The sequence below is a fragment of the Syngnathus acus genome, chromosome 10, assembly GCF_901709675.1.
Source record: "Syngnathus acus chromosome 10, fSynAcu1.2, whole genome shotgun sequence".
Lineage (NCBI taxonomy): Eukaryota > Metazoa > Chordata > Actinopteri > Syngnathiformes > Syngnathidae > Syngnathus > Syngnathus acus.
Window position 1 is genome coordinate 15405200 of NC_051095.1, and position 17581 is coordinate 15422780.

The 17581-nt window shown below is 39.8% G+C and overlaps 2 protein-coding genes across 4 annotated transcripts; both read left to right on the top strand.

Moving 5' to 3' along the window:
* The first annotated feature begins 1110 nt into the window (after nt 1-1110).
* On the top strand, nt 1111-3551 carry si:dkeyp-72g9.4. 2 transcript variants are annotated; one of them, XM_037262410.1, is made up of 2 exons: nt 1111-1291; nt 2238-3551. In XM_037262410.1, the coding sequence occupies exon 2, from the start codon at nt 2298-2300 to the stop codon at nt 3036-3038; it is 741 nt and encodes a 246-aa protein (XP_037118305.1). In that variant the 5' UTR covers nt 1111-1291; nt 2238-2297; the 3' UTR covers nt 3039-3551. The 2 variants fall into 2 exon arrangements, with proteins under 2 accessions (XP_037118305.1, XP_037118304.1); XM_037262409.1 differs by having other exon boundaries at nt 1113-1291; nt 2296-3551.
* A 5157-nt stretch (nt 3552-8708) lies between these two features.
* Nucleotides 8709-16945, top strand: kiaa1191 (KIAA1191 ortholog). Of its 2 annotated transcripts, none has more exons than XM_037260094.1 (9): nt 8709-8872; nt 10056-10105; nt 10191-10328; nt 10837-11024; nt 11460-11568; nt 12375-12502; nt 14883-15046; nt 15179-15351; nt 15977-16945. In XM_037260094.1, exons 3-9 carry the CDS (start codon nt 10301-10303, stop codon nt 16180-16182), a joined length of 996 nt encoding a protein of 331 aa, XP_037115989.1. In that variant the 5' UTR covers nt 8709-8872; nt 10056-10105; nt 10191-10300; the 3' UTR covers nt 16183-16945. The 2 variants fall into 2 exon arrangements, with proteins under 2 accessions (XP_037115989.1, XP_037115987.1); XM_037260092.1 differs by having other exon boundaries at nt 10195-10328.
* The last annotated feature ends 636 nt before the right edge of the window (nt 16946-17581 follow it).

Sequence of the window (17581 nt, forward strand, 5' to 3'; positions counted from 1 at the left end):
GATTAGAGCGTGGCTTGTCTGTAAACTGACCCATCATGTCTGAATGCATGTGTTGTCTTTGTGTGCTCAAATGTCTCAAGGAAAATCCAGTGTGCAGCGACTGGTCCACAGAAAACCATAAATAGTCACAAACGTGCCTGACTGTCTGACTCATCAGAGGTCATCCGAGCCCTGGAGAGATGCACAAACACTTTAAATAATCAGTCACGAGAGACCACATAAAGACAAAGCAAAAGACAACTGTGTGCATATATATATATATATATATATATATATTTATGTATATATATATATATATATATATATATTTATGTATATACCGTAATTTTCGGACTATAAGTCGCACCGGAGTATAAGTCGCACCAGCCATAAAATGCCCAAAAAAGTGAAAAAAAACCATATATATGTATATAAGTCGCTCCTGAGTATAAGTCGCCCCCCCACCCAAACTATGAAAAAAAAAACGCGACTTATAGTCCGAAAATTACGGTAGTATATATATATGTGTGTGTGTGTATATATATATATATATACGTATATATATATATATATATATATATATACACACGTAGAGATAATGAGATGCAATGGTGGGAGTTGAACACATTTTTGATGGGAGGAGAATACATTTTTGATTCAGATTAATTTCTTTTTAATTTACAAAAATTCTAATTAAAACTAATGTTTTTAAGGGTTAATTAGTTGGATACGTCGCCACTATGATCAATGCACACAATACAAAACACAAATATACCTTATCTGCAGAACACATCTGCTGAAATAAAAACTGATTTTATAATTTTGAAAAACTTAAAAGGGGGAATTTTGAACATGAATATGCATAGATTTAATGACACAATGCAGTATAATCTTTTCATTTGAAATATTACAAATGCTCATACTCAATTTCAACATTTCTTATTGATGGCTTTGTCTGCCTTGTGTTTTTCTCCCTCCATCAAGACAGTCACCCAGTGATGGGGTGAGGAAATGAATGGAGGGTCTATTTTTAGAGGCAGGGGAGGAGGGCAAACCAAAAGTAAGCAAGGGAGAGGAGAGGGAGAGCGCGTCTGGGGAGGGGAAAACGGGGGGAGGGGGCGTGTTGAAGATAAATCTGCATTCTGCCTCTGCCACTGGTCAGAGACAGCAGCAGCAGCACTCAAGGAGGAGCCCCATCAGCCAGCATCTCACCTGGTAAACAAACACTCGGCTGCAGAGAGAAGGCACCGTGCCGACATTTGAGCTTGACGCTGTACGAAAAGAAAGATCAGCCAAGAGCGCCTGCAAGCAGGTGAGTGCAAAAACAACTGCAAGGATTTACTTACATAATCGGTATTGCTCGTAATGCATGACATTGGGTGCACAGTGTATATGCTTGGAAAGAGTGCTGCACTTTTGGTTATGTTTAACTGTAGGTGTGTTCTAAATTTAGCACTGTGCTACACCTTGGAGAAAACTGGAAGAGGCTGGCATCTTGGTTTGGCTTGCTCTATTTTGGGGATAGAGGTGGGAACTAAAATATAATATGGGTTACGTTGGGTTTCGATGTGAAAGAATAGACTCAAAACATTCTTGATATACTGTATTTATGCTTCTTGGCCATTATATGGCATATTTTCATTTGGTTACAAGGCATTTGAAATGACATGGGGAATTGTTTATCTGACTCAAAAGATATACGTAGATGTTTGTGATTTAGAACACGTCAGCCTATTAAGTTAAGTTACGCCACTCAGCAGTGTTAGCTGAGATTGAAGACAAGTTCTAATTTAAAAAGTGTGTACATGGATCAGTGCTTTCCGACCTTGATTGGGTCAAGGAGCATAATTTACTATAGAAAAATCTCACAGCCCACAATCAAATAACAATGAAATCCAAAATAATTATTTACTCAATGTGAAATCTGTGTTGGTTGAAAACAAAGCTTATTATACTACTGGAAGAACATTGACTCGTTGAACAGAGATACTTTATTTGTAGTAAACAAATTGTGTGAAATTGTACAATTTCCCTGGTGGCACCATACATCATCCCCATTCGAGAATTATGAATTTAGCAACACTGTGCATGTAGTTTTGTGGTTGTAAACAGCCATAAAACTGCACTGCATCACACAGAAAAACATTTGTAATATTTGTGTTGCCACAGCATACAGAAGGGGCAAGGTCCAAAGGTCAGACCTCATGTGAATTCACAACAAACAGATCCCAGCTGATGTTTGTTCTGTGCCCTGGCAGCGCTGTGTTGGTTTTGGCAATAAACATTGCACCTTCCCCTCCCAACGCTCTCCCTCAGCTATGCGGCCGCGTTCCAAACTGCTCTCCAAGGGAGGATTGCAACTGCCCACGATCAGCGAGGGCACCGAGGAGACACTGAGAGATTTGAACGAGGCCAACGCGCAGCGTGGCGCAGAACATGTCTCCTCTGACGACTACCTCCTCTCCATCTGCCACCTGGCGCACCCTACATTCCCCACCGGAGGTGCTCCACCCAGTGCACGCCATTTGGACGGAGTGCATCAGAAGATGCGGGCGTCGCGCCTCAGCGAGACTAAGTCCTTGACATTCAACCACAGACAAAAAAGTGTGCCGCAGATCGAGCGCAATGAAGTATTAGGCAGCTCGGACCCGCTCGAGTATCTTTACGGGCATCACAGCAAGCTTTCGACCTGTCACTCAAGATCCCGGGCATACCCACCGGATGGAAGGCCATGCGAGAGTGAGCGGGAGAAGCAAGCACGCTCACGAGCTCACAGCATCCCTCACGCTGCAAGTCCTGGTCTCCCACGGCAACGCAAGAGCAGCTGCCCCGCGATACACGCCAACACTGCCACCACCGTTCCGAGCGCATCCACTGAACGCAACCGAGCCGCCCCGATTGCCGAGGAGGGAATCGTGTCAGACAGCAAAGCAGATGGAGAGGGCGTGACCCCAAACAAAAGGCACTCGATGGTCTCACAGTGGATCTCTGACTGCAGGTCAGCTTGGAACGAGGGACGAATAAGAGCCTGCATGCTGCCCGCCATCACTGAGATATAGAAGCTTCAGTCAAAAGCATTCAGTAGAAACCTTTACGTGAAGTTTCCAGAAAGCAGAAGCTACGCAAACCATTTGTGGAGATTTGAATCAACAAATTGCCGAGCTTGCATGGGTTATCTCTGAGCACTGTACCAACTTTCGACATTCCAAAAACATGCGGCTGGGTTAACTAAAGACTCTAGATTTGTACCCCGTGATTGGCTGGCAACCAGTCCAGGGTGTACCCTGACTCTCGCTGAAAAGTCAGGATAAGGAAATGGACAGGAAAAAAATCTACAGAACTCTGCTGCTTGGTAGAAACAGGATGTGATCGTGGCATTAGGAGACACGTATGTACACGTGTTTAATGTACATATCTATATGTTGAAATGACTGTCATGTTTATTCATCTTTGAATAGACAACTGTTGTCCAGGTGATCACGGGGTGGTGGAATCTGCAAAATCGTTTTATACTTTGCACTGTCTTGTGATGTGATAATTCATAATAAAAGATTGTTTTAAATATACTCTCAGTGAAGTGTGTGTGTTTCGATTTTTGTTTTCATGCATTTGTAAACCTTGGGAAAATGAACTCTAGTGACAGGCTTTGTCAGTGCCAAGAGCTGGCGTTTCTATGGCAACTCGTGTGGGCTCCAGCACTGGTAAACACGTGTGAAGAAACAGACGCGGTGGAGGGGGAGCAACAGACTGTCAACACTGAACTGAGAAGCATGCGATATGCATGTTGTCTTTTTGTTCAATTGAAAATGCAAACATGAGCAGAATAGAAAAAAGAAAATGTTGGATTTTTGGGTGAAATTGCAGGCTCAATCTAAAAATGATCTACTAACTTCTCTACTAGAGTTGTTTATATCCGAGAGGGCTGAGACGGAAATACTTTCTGGGGTGTTATATTTCTATTGGACACTAGGGGTCGGGCTCTCACTAAAGTCTTGAAGCCCAATAGCCTCGGGCAAGCTGACTAGATCTTTTCTTTTTAACAAACCATGTTCAAGGACGATTTATCCCACTTGTATTGTCTTCCTCCCTCAAGTGTTGGGGTATGACAGATGCAGAAGTGCACCAATAAAGAGAGCGGCATATCTGAATGTTGGACAGCTGCCATGACAGTATTTGTCATACTTCCTCCACCTGTTGTTTCATTTTTTGGTTTGTTAGTTACCGTATTTTCCGGACTATAAGGCGCAACGGACTATAAAGCGCACCTTCAATAAATGGCCCATTTTAAAACTTTGTCCATATATAAGGCGCACCGGACTATAAGGCGCACCATTAATGCATTAATTTTCTGAGACAGTCCTGTATTGGGGCCGACCATTCGCACCAACATTCCACGAACCATTACCATTGTGAATGAACTTGTAAATATGTAACTATATCCTTTACTATATCCTTTGCAGATAGGTTGATAATGCAAATGAGAATCTGTTGTCAATTGCACTACCAGAAAAGTTAAAGATTAAAATAATAAAAAATTAACAATTTTATGAAAGTTGAATGAATTTTTTATCAGATGTATTAAGTTTGTTTTATTGTTGTTATTGTTGTATGAATAAGAAGGGTGATATTGGTGTTTGTGACTGCAGTAAACAGGCCAGGTTGCATCATGTCAGATTTTTAATCCAAATCAAATCATTCTCCATTTTATCTTTTTTATTTCAACTTCAGATGCAACAAATTACATTATAATCACAAAATAATGATCCATTGTCTTTTTGATTCATGATTCATAGTCTTCAGCGGGCCACTTACGATTGATTTTATGACACAATGCTTCGGGCCAGTTTAAATTTAGACACGGGCCGCATTTGGCCCGCGGGCCGGAATTTGGTCCATATATGAGGCGCACCGGACTATAAGGCGTACTGTCGGCTTTTGAGAAAATTTGAGGTTTTTAGGTGCGCCTTATAGTCCGGAAAATACGGTACTTTCCACCTCAGTGTGGTTCATAGTTGAACTAGTACAACATAGTTGAATAGTATTAATGCTGCCTGTAATTTTCTCTCCGTTTTGATCTCTCTATGACACTGAGCTCTTAGGTGCCCATGCTTCCATGAGCAACAAGAAAGCCTTTATGAAAAAGATATAGAAGAACCTCAAACAGTCTGGGAGAAGGAATGATACTGACTGATTGGGACAAAGATATGTGATTGAAATGTTAAACTTTGGAGAAAGGAAAAAAAATACTTATCATTCAAAACACACAAGCTCATCTGTGAAACAAAGGGAATGTAATGGCTCGCATGACTTCTTCTGTAATGAGAATATGTGAAGTTTATGCAAGAATAGTATAAAGCAAAGCATGGTATTTCTTTTTTTATTAAATATTCAGATAATTTTGTTATTTGAATAACGAGAGGTCACAGTGGAGCCACACGAGTTGTCCAAGTTATTTAAGCAAATTATCTTCATTTCAACGTATACCAAAGCCACAGCATTTCTGTGAATTCAGCTCACTTCTGAAGTTAAATGGGAAGTGCAACCACACAAAGCTAAAAGGAAGATATTGCTGATATGTTCCTATACACCCCCACCATGTGTGAAAAAGGAAATATCAAGGCAATTCTTTACACTGTCTCTCACTTATTTATGCAAAACATTTTCCAGTCATCATGATTGTCAGCATGTGAGAACCACAAAGGCCACAAAGGTTTCAGTGCCACAGAGGAGCTGACCTTTCTTTTCCTCCCAAATAACAGAGTAACAAGTCATATTTATATAGTACATGAAATGATTAGCCAGAAAATTTGGTTTTGATTTAAAAGACTTGAGTGCATCGGTAGGCCTACTAATGACTTAAATAGCTTGAACCTTTAGAAAAAATTCTGAAATAGCTTTAATGTTGCTGCTGATTTCTTGTTTGGGGGGCCTTGTGAGAAACAAGTGAATCTGAGACAAATATATCAAAAAAGGAAATATTTGACTGCTGTGAGTTTTATACAGCAATCTTGCTCATTTGCTGATTATATTCTGTCACAATCAAATATTGGCCCATGCCCATAAATGAACTATAACTCAGAAAACTTACATCACCGATATTTAATGTAATATTCCTCTTCATACATCACTTTTTCATGATTCACTTTCTTTTCTGATAAATCCTCTAAGTAGACAGCGAAAGTGAATGAGGTTTAGAGGGAGACTACACAAAAGAAGTCCTGAATGGAATTTCCCCTTTCTCCAGAAGAGTCTGGGGAGAAAAAAGGAATTGAAAGTGAAACTGTTGACGTCAGGTCATTGTTTTATTTGAAACAACTCCTCATGTCTGTGCACTGGGGCCACTGTACTGCACCTCAATGGAATCAGCATTTTCCTGTCCGAAATTGGTTGGTCAGAGCAAAACGTTTTACAGCTCACTTTGACAAGCAATATATTTCCGTAGCAATCTGCACAAAGTAAGAAATTTAATTATACTGTTAAGCACTGTTTCATTTAAAAGATGCAAATGCATCAAAATGAACCGAATCATTCCACGAGATATGCATTAAATTGTGTTTTTTTGAAGGAACTGCCACATTAACAGTAACCTACAAGTTTATTTACATTGTAATATGACAACAAAACTCATGGCATGATCCTCTTGAATTCATCCAAAACTAGATAGATAGCTAGATAGACAGACAGACAGACAGACAGACAGACAGACAGACAGACAGACAGACTGATAGATAGATAGATAGATAGATAGATAGATAGATAGATAGATAGATAGATAGATAGATAGATAGATAGATAGATAGATAGATAGATAGATAGATAGATAGATAGATAGATAGATAGATAGATAGATAGATAGATAGATAGATAGATAGTTTTTTTTCCTTGTGGTTTGCAACTTTTGCTTTCCATTCGAGCCACTCATCCCCCCAACCCCCCATTGTATACAGGAAGTCTGTGGGATGTGTGCAAGTTTAAAAGGAGGTGCACGGTGGTACTTTCACTCAGTCAGTATTTGATCCTCCTCGTCTTTAGCTAGCATATCCTTGACCCAACAGAGGACCAGCCATGTGCCGCACTATCAAAGTTCTTTTTCTCCTGGCTGTCGCCATCTACGTGTGTGCAGCTCAACGTAAGTTCCAACGCTTATTTTCCTTGTTAATAATTCAGAAAGCAGAATGCATCAGAAGTCTTGTAAAGCTGTGTTGAAGTAACTAGAATGAATGGCTAAAAAAAATATTCTTGTCTTCCCTCTAGTCACTAAATCACAGAGTTGTCTGTGTCGAGATGATGTGAAGTCGTTTGCCCAAAAGTATGATATAAAAGACATCACAATTCACCCAGCATCCGCCTTCTGCAACAAAGTGGAGATAGTGTAAGATTTTATCAAAGTTTTGAATTTTTTAAAGACTTTGTTTTAGGTATAAAATATTTAAAAGTAATGAGAAAATAATCCCAGATGGAGTGCAGCCATGTAAAGTTTAAGTGTGCATGACTTCAAATATTGGTTTCTCACCTGTATTGTATACTTTCACAGTGTCAGCACACGAAATGGCTCATCTTTCTGCTTGAAGAGTAAAGCCGTGACCCGTGTCCTTGCAAACCTGACCTCTGTGAGTACTTCTGGGAATCATCTCAGCAAACATCAAAGGTTCACCAAAATTAAATTTGTTGAAATGTGTCCCTTGTATTTCATGTTTAGAAGAAGTAAAGCCAGTGCGAGCTCAGAAGCAACTGAGGTCAGTTCCACCCCAAGCAGCAGCACACCAAAGTCTCAAAAGCTTCACTGAGGATAACCACTTACCTGGAACAAAAGTGGCAAAACTGTGAATTGCTTCAATGCTATTTTTTTCAATCACATTCATGATGTATACTTAAAGAAACATAACGTACGTACGTATGCATGCATGCATGCATGCATGTATGTATGTATGTATGTATGTATGAAAATCATCTTGAAAATAAGAAAGAAAAAACTATAAGCTCTGTTCATATTTATTCACTCATTCCATCTTACTTAACTACTATACAGTAAAGACTTAGTATGTATGTATGTATGTATGTATGTATGTATGTATGTATGCATGCATGCATGCATGTATGTATGTATGTATGTATGTATGTATGTATGTATGTATGTATGTATGTATGTATGTATGTATGTATGTATGAAAATCATCTTGAAAATAAAAAAGAAAAAACTATAAGCTCTGTTCATATTTATTCACTCATTCCATCTTACTTAACTACTATACAGTAAAGACTTAGTATGTATGTATGTATGTATGTATGTATGTATGTACGTATGTATGTATGTATGTATGTATGTATGTATGTATGTATGTATGAAAATCCTCTAGAAAATAAAAATAAACTTTTTTGAGAGAACGCTTGCGTCGTGCAACAGTACCACCTGGTGGTTGGTACGAAAAAAGTAAAAGTTATGACGTCATGTGAACTTCTGGAATATTTCATTACTATTGTAGGGTTTATTTCATTTGTCAAATTGTAGCAACAGAACAAAAATGAAAATTCGATCCGAAGGTTCATCTTTAAAATAACAAAACGTTACTATCTGTACTCTTTTCTTAAAAACCTGTCAATTCGATATTTGATTGGCATTGTATAATTTTGTTTCCAGTTGACAGCTGACAGCTCATCTATTGGCCAGCGGAAAGCTAGGCTAGGCTAAAGTTTTGCCACTGTCATTTCCGAGTGTTGCGCTCAGGGATCCTGCGTCACCGTGAACGCTGTGACCTCGGGCATGGAGAGGGACATTTGGAGGCATGTCCAAAAGTCATGGACGAGCAAACATACTGCTGTTTTGTTGATTCTGTTGTGACATAAAGCTAGCCAGATAATATTTCAAGCAGTGAGGGACTACTGGCTGGTTGGGGTGAGTGATTGCATAATTTTTGTGTGCACGATACGCTGTTGAAAGGAAATTAGTCATGGGCGTTTTGCATGCATGCAGACAACGAAACCGAGCGGTCCAGCGATGACGAGACTCATAGAAAGTCGTCCGAGTCAATTGTGTTTAATTCTAGCGCTTCGGATATCACATAGGTTTGTTTTCCTGCTCAATCTGTCAGCTGACACTTCACATACGTCTTTTCTAACTGGTCTAGACGTCGCCATATAATATGTAATAGAGCGCCTCAGCTCATGGTCAGAAAATAGCATATTAATAAAACTATTTTCTATATTGTATAGCACCGTATATCGGGGCGAAATATTGCATTATTTACGATATTTGTTACAATTTCTTTAAATAAATAAACTCATTACTTTTCTTACTTTTTTATGTATGGATATCTTTCAGAAACCCTTGATAATAGTCTTGTATTTGTTATTAATATGTAGGAAAAACTGATTTGTTATGAATATGTAGGAAAAACTATTACATCCACATGTAAATTATTTCTTACTGATTTAGCGATTGAGAATATGGTAATTTCCACAATGTTGAAATGAAAAGTTCACACAAATAAAAAGTGATTTTTTTTTAAAAAGAGTTTGTTCTAGGGCAGCACGGTGACGCACTGGTTAGCACTGGTTAGCACTGGTTAGCACTGGTTAGCACATCCGCCTCACAGTTAGGAGGGTGCGGGTTCGATTCCACCTCTGGCCCTCCCTGTGTGGAGTTTGCATGTTCTCCCCGTGCCCGCGGGGGTTTTCTTGGGGCACTCCAGTTCCCTCCCACATCCCAAAAACATGCAGTAGGGTGATTGAGCACTCCAAATTTCCCTTAGGTGTGAGTGTGGATGGTTCGTCTCTGTGTGCCCTGCGATTGGCTGGCAACCGGTTCAGGGTGTCCCCGCCTACTGCCCGATGACTGCTGGGATAGGCTCCAGCACGCCTGCGACCCCCGTGGGGACAAGCGGTTTTGAGTTAGGACTTGCCTTTTGAGCCATATCTGGTATCAGGCTTAAGCATGAACTTGACGCTAGAATATCAAAGATGAGAATGACATAAATTCTCTCTCTCTCTCTCTCTCTCTCTCTCTCTCTCTGTCTCTCGCTCTCTCTCTCTCTGTCCCTACCCCCCACCTCCCCTATCTTCTCTCTTGCTCTATTTAGAGGCTGGTCAGAAACCGGACACTATATGCAGTCTGCAGTCAGACAAGCAGGTCTGTATGGTGTGTTTCTTCAATGACCTATAAAGCTAGTGAAAGCTGTTTTTGTATTCATCTGAACTTACATTTGTGACCTTGGGCAGAATTGGAATCTAGACAAACTTTACACGAGTGGATACACATCTGGACTTGAAGAAAAGTGTACCTAGCAGACAGATCGGCGGTGAACCCTCCTGACCGGGTGGCTGAATGGCGTCAAGACAGGGAGACATGCCAGGTATATGAGGAACTTGTGTGTGAAAATTAATGACAAACACAATGTTGGACAATTTGTATATACTGAAATGAGTAGCAGGCTAGTGATTAGCACATATGTCTCACAGTTTTCAGGTTCAGGGTTCGAATCTTGGTTACGGCCTTCCTGTATGGCATTTGCATGTTATTCCTGTATTTGTGTGGCTTTTCTTTGAGTGCTTTGTTTTCGTACCACATTCTAAAAACATTTATGATAGTTTAATATAAGACGTGAATGTGATTATCAATGGTTGTTTGTCTATATGTGCTCTGCGATTGGACGTAAACAGTCCAGGGTGTTGCCCTCACACTTGACCCTAATGAGGACAATTAGAAAGAAATTAAGGCATTGAGTACATATCTACATATAAAGTTGATCATGACTGATACGAATGACTGGAAGTGTTGTTGCTTTTGACCTCATTGAGCAGATCTAGAAATATTGGCACAAAATAAATTGCAATATTTTACTTACTCCAACCATGCATCAGCTCTAGAATCTGGATCGTCGTCCGGCGTCTTGGGTGCGCTGTCGTATCCCATTGGACTGACCCGGCACAATATGTGCTACGACGACCAAATGGATATCCCGATGCATTCCCCACCTACGGACTTTGCTGTCAACAGCTTATGGACAGACCCCGTCGTTCCAAACCGCAGGTTTAGGAAGACTGCAGAGGTCCTTCACAATTCTTCTATAAATGTAACTACAGCGATGCCTTGAGATACGAGTGACCCGACTTCACGGGCTCTTTTCCACGCCCCGGGCCACCCAGGGGTCATCAATGACTTTTGTTGGTATGCACTCTTGACCTGTGCGTGGGCAAAGGGACTATTCCATGCTTTTAAGCATGGCGAGTTCTTTAATTTGTTTACCAAGTATAATATAGAGTACCTTATCAAAAACACATTGCTAACATTCTTAATTTTTTTCATTGGATTTTTGGTATTTGTATTTATTTCCCATGGAAAGGATTTCAGGTACAGGCATGGTCTCAGAACAAAATCAACTTGTGTCTCAAGGCACCACTGTACTTTGGAATCACTGTGAGCTTCACTCACAGGTTTTGTGTATGCTGGTGCACATTTGATTTGCTTATGTAACTGTATTTAGGCAAGTGAGAAGAGTGGAAAGATGATGACTGCGGGATTGGAGCCAGCCAAGTTCCCACTCCGTGTTGTGAAAGCCAAAGCCAGCTCTTTCATGAGCTCTCTCACCATAAGTAAGTGACGGACAGCTCTTTTCTTACTCTTCAACTTGCGATTGGTTTTTGATTCATAGTCCATTTGGTCAAAAGTGTGTACAGGGGGTCCTCAATTTACATAGTTGACATTTTGAGGTTCTAAGCAGTGTTCGACGTGGAAAATACGTTGTCATGCGGCACAATGCTGTATGCATACTCAGTTACTGCTTATTGTTTTTCAATTTGATCACTTTATATTTATGGCCTGGATGTGCTTTTCATACACATATTTGATATAATTATTACATATCAAAGTGACAAATCTTTAATTGTTTTACATTTATGGACTGGAAGGGTGTTTTATGCAAAAAATACTTTAATTGTGTAATTGTAATTAGCATAGATCAGCGAGACGACTGCGTGTTCCCATTTAAGTACAAACTTGGGTTATATCGCTACCATAAGAATGTAAATGCATCATAAACCAAGGACCGCCTGTAAATATAATTTTTAATTGTGTTAAGTTTTTTTAAATTCCACATATCAACTGAGATGAAATCTTAACATGCAGCTTGACACACAGCACATATATTTCAATTCTATATCGCCACAAACTAAAACAGTTGATGCCTCTCGGAAGTTTTCGACCCAACATAAGCTTTTTGATTTTTGTAAGCACAGAACTGAAAAGCTCTTCTGCTCAATGCTGTTATTGTTGTGTAGCGTGTACAGTATGTGCCGTAACGCAGCCAACATCAGTGCACTTGCCCCCAACTTGTCAAATAGTTTATGAATGAGCACATGCTGCCAGTTCAGCAAGCTGTCAAATGCCTCCCCTCTCACAGAGCAGACCCAAGAGAACCTCCAAAGTTTTGAGCACCGGGCAGGACTGACTGACACTGGCTATACCCCCCACAAGGGCCTGTCTGCTGAGGAGACTCGCTTTCGCCGCCTGGCTGACGGCACACATCCCGTGAGTATGAAAAGGAGATCAGCTGTTAAGTCTGATTTACTTTACAAGTAAAAAAAGGACAACAATCACTTTTAATGGACACCAACAGATATAGGTATAGCAGACTGTGTTTCTGTAATTTAAGGTACATGAAGAGCAAAATTCCACATAGTCTGCAGTTGAAAAGTTTTCTTTTTAAGGGGAAATATCTATCTAATCTATTTATCTACTTTATGTATCGATCTATCTGTCTTTATATACGATCTCTCTCTCGCTCTCTCTCGCTCGCTCTCTCGCTCTAGATATCGATATATAGATTTGGCGATATAGATAGATATAGCTATATATATATACGTGTGTATATATATATATATATATATATATATATATTGCTATATATGGCTTGGCAATGATTCTGATCAATCATAATTCTTTTGACACAAATAGGTTTTATAATAGGCATCTAGACAACAGACATCTAGATTGTTTTAGAATTGGGGCTTTCATATTATATTACATATGAAAAGACCATTTGGAAGACATCTGACAACAACCCAACAGCAATGAATTTGACCTTATACTTATATTTTTTTCTTGCCATCATTATTGAACAGTGTGGAATTGATTGATACATACCTAAAAACTTTAAAATTAAAAAAACTAAAAATTTAACCTTATTAGAGGCAATAATGATGATGTTGATGATAGTAATAATAATAATAATAATAATAATATCGTGACATAGGGTTAGGTTCAGTAACAGGGGCATTTTTCCCTGAAATATAGTAGGTATAGTGTATATAAATACGCATGGTAAAATCTGCAACAACAAAAAAGGAAAATATGTCAAAACCTAATGGGCGAGGTAAAACAGTAATGACATTTTTTTTAATCAGCTTCCAAAATCTGTTGGGAGCCACAAAAAGAAATATCTGACTAAAATCTGGTGTTTACCAGTATTATTACACCGTTATTGGCTTGGTCCATAACATCTCATTCTGTCCGGAAGTGTATGGTGACTTTTGGGACATCAGTATACTTGAACTAATCAATCAATCTAATACACTCAATGATGCCAATAGTACACACCACCATTTACGTTATTGCTATTTGATATACAATGAGAATATAAGTGCAGAGTCTTTTACTGTAAGGGGTGGAGTTACCACAAGCTAAAAAGAAAAGAAAAGAAAAACAGGTAGCAGAGTCCTGGTAAACACATTATGCAAAAGGATCGTTGCTAAGCAACCTCTGATATGAGTGGCACGATCCCTTCGTGAGCTCACGTAAACAGCAACCACTTAGGGCCTATTGCGTACGTTTGTATCGTTCCTCCTTTGAATCATGGACGAAGAAAAGACGGCGAACGTCAGGGAACGCCAAAGAAACATCATTATAAAAAGGTAGGCCCAGATTGCGTTTTTAAATCAAGCAAGGAGAGTTTTTTCCCGACGCAGCCAGGAGGCCGCACCGTAGTCTTCGGTGCTAACTAACGTTAGCATGGAGACTACACGGCGTGTAAATCACATTTTTGTCCGAATTTGTCAATTTTGGGGGAATTTACAAGTCTATCTGAGAGATGTTGTCGTAAAGTAAGTCAGGCAGTTTTGATCATTTTGCTATGTTCAGTCGATATACATGTAGCACGATTAGCTAGCTTGCTGTGTTCCAATAGCATGTTGCTATGCGATAAATGCGGCTAACCTAAATATTGATCTCGCTTTGTGTTCACCCGTTTGCAGATTTTATGTAGAATAGTTTTGTTCTGGTAAAATGAAAACACTTTCGCTTTCGTTAAACAGCGTGTGCAGCTGTTCAGAAATGAAAATATACATATTGTGTTGTCTAACTGGTCCCAACCGGTTCACAACGCCAGTCTACTAAAACCTCACTTCCACTTTCACCTCAATGCATCGTCTCTTAAATGTTCAGAATGTGAAATGTGAGCGATGCGCTACACCAACTTCAGTGAAGGAATGCCTGAATTTAATGGAGAAATAGTGGTGTGCCATTATTACCCACCATGCTAAATGAACCAGTTAGAATTAACCTAGTTGGCAGGTCCAATTAATGTGATGCCTGCTCATTTTCATCCTACATGCTTGTCAACATTCTGCCTGGGCCACAACACATGATTAGTCCTGATGAGTTTTAACGCCCTTTGATTGTTAGCAACTTGTCAAAAGCTTTAAGGCCCTTTGTTTTTGTATTCATTAGTTTTTTTGTGTTGGGCTCAATGGTTTGTGTTACTGACAAATCTGTCACAAATATTGGTAGTAGTAGTTGCTTGTCACATGTTCATTCAATGTTGCGACCCAAAAAACAAAAATCTTAGCTCATTAAAGCTTACATTTTCTTCATTAAGTGGTTTTGCTTTCTCCTTGCTTTTTCTGTCTTGCAGAAGCTGAGAATGTCAATCGGGGACTTGAAGGACGACAGGCTTACAACATCAGCACAATCCACACCAAGTGGGACCCCCTGCGTCACCCCCTCAGTCACCCCCTCGGTCACTCCCTCAGTCACCCCGTGCGTCAGCCCCCTTGCATCACCGGCTGTCACTCGCAGGTAGGCTGCACGTTCTTCACATTGTGTTCCGTTGATGGACCACGTTACTTGTGTCTAAAATTGGCGCCCTGCTTCAATGATTTGCCACAGTCATGTGTTCCCAACTCACACTGTGTCTTGGCGGGATTGTAGGAGCTGGTTCCAGCGCAGTCCTGCACCCTTTCTCACACCATTAGATTCCAACAGTCCTAACCATACAGCTGACATGGGAGGAAACCAAGGAGGAGAGGACACGTGGAGCTTCTTTGGAACTCGCTCAGTGGTGCAGAAGTCCCCCACTCACCCAGGCTCTGAACCCAACACAGGTGAGGGAGTTTTGGACGGGTGCACAACACAAATACTGTTATTAACATTGAAGAAACCATGCACCAGGTATTTCCATGCTGAAGAGTTGAGTTCACGCGGTAACAAACGTGTAAACAATAGCCAACCTTTCGTTCACATTGATACGCTTTTGGCACATTATTTCCGGGACGTTAGCTCTTCTATCACGGGTAAGTACGTTTTGTGTTTATATAGTGTTATTTTATTTCAAGCTTGTTTTTTGACATTTAAATGTCCAATGGAATGTCTGTAGGTTGTAGATATGTGATGTTTTCATGAATTAAAAAAAAAAAAACAATTCGCAGAACGGATTTATTTTTAAATATACCGGATCCACCTCGTACGCTGACGACCGATTTCCTGTCTGAGCCGTGTAATTTCTTCAGCTTCATGAAAATACGCAGGCGTCTGGATAAAATAGAAGGCTTGCGGTCGGCGAACGAACGGTGACGACGTTCCTTGCTTATTGGACACGGTGGTACTTGGAGAGCAAGTTTTTTTCTTGTGTGGTACTAGGGATAAAAAAAAAAAATTGTGAATGACAGTTTTAAAGGAACTGGATATACCTTGGTGGTATCGAGGCTCAGGTCTGTGCCTTCCTTGCAGGCTTTTCACTTCAGTCCTACTTTGGCCTGCAGAGGTCCTCCACCATAGCAGGCACCGGTGGCCAAGACAGCCTCACTGTGGGGGATACTACCAGCTTCATGCCTCCCAAAATTGAAATTGCTGGCGTGGACCCTCAGCAGCCACCCCCACGGCCACACAAACTCAAACCCCGGGACATGAATGTCTTAACACCGTCAAGCTTCTGACCAGACGCACAACAATTACATCTGTCAGACATGTGCTTCCCTGCCTTCCTTCGTCCCTCGGCAGACGCCCCCCCCCCCTCCCCCTCTCCCCAATGTAGTATCAGTTGATAGTATTAGATATGATCGCACTGTTACTACTTCCAGTGGACTGCAGCCTTGCACTCTCGTCCTTTTCTTCCAATAGGATCAAATACATGGGGAAAATGTTCAATATCCCTCACAAGCCATAGATTAATGTACAATGACTTATTTTAGTAGCATTGGCATGCATCAAAATGTCATCTGGGTTCCATGTCAGCCTTGACATGAGATTGAAGTTGTCAAGCTGTTCTTGTTTCCATGGTGCAGCTTCATACTAAATTCAGTTTTGTTCTATTTTGTTAAGACAGCACAGATTTGTTGTCGCACTTTGTGCCCAAACCTGCAGCAGTGATTTTTTTTTCTAAATATTTGGCTTTGTGATGTCTCAAGTGTAATTGGTGAGCTAAACAAGCTTTTATAATTAAGATTACAACTTTTCATGTTAACACTATTCCCATAGTTCATATTCTAAATATGTGTGTGTGGATATTTTGTATTGGCTCACAATATAACTCATGTTAGGATACAAAGCATTGCAGTGGTTGTTTTACATTCAATGTGTATTTTTTTGTCAAAAACATACTGGTCCCTAAAGTTAAATTTGAATTTGGTGATGAGGTAATTGCACAAGGGAGATCGTACCTCCCACTTGCACGTGTAAATAAAAAAAAATCTGGGCATTGTTTTTGTGCTCTTTTTTTGAAAAAAGATGTGGGTCTACAAAAGTGTACTTATAGTCAACTTGTTCTCGAACTATAAACGCAAGTAACAGAAGATAAACATAGCGTTGAGACAGACGTTAAATATCTATTTGGTAAGGCTGCCGCAGTTTAATTACAGTCTATGGCCAGAAGATAGCAGCACGGGCTCACATTTTTGTGTTTCACCCAGCGTAAATCGTCTGGGATGCAATATTGTAGACCAAACAAAATATTAATTTTGAGCAGGAAAGAAAATAATAGAATAATTATCCTTGAATATAATTATTCATACATTGTGACAAGATATTGTTTGTTTTATTTAAAGGTTTTTAGACGTTTTAAAATATTCTATTTTCAAATTTTATATTCTATTTTCAAAATTTAAAGTGAGTTTAATGGAATCTACATGAAGAGATTTTAAACGTTTTTGAGATTTCACCAAAGAAAAGCAAACCACAAATTACAAACTGTTTTTGTCTTGTTTATTTGGTAGTAATATAAAAAAAAAAAGAATGCTTTTCATGGTAGTATAGATCTGTGAGTTAATTTCTGTCAATCCTTTATATAGACTATCAGAAGGGCCTAGAAAACAGCATAGGTAGCAATGAACAATGCAA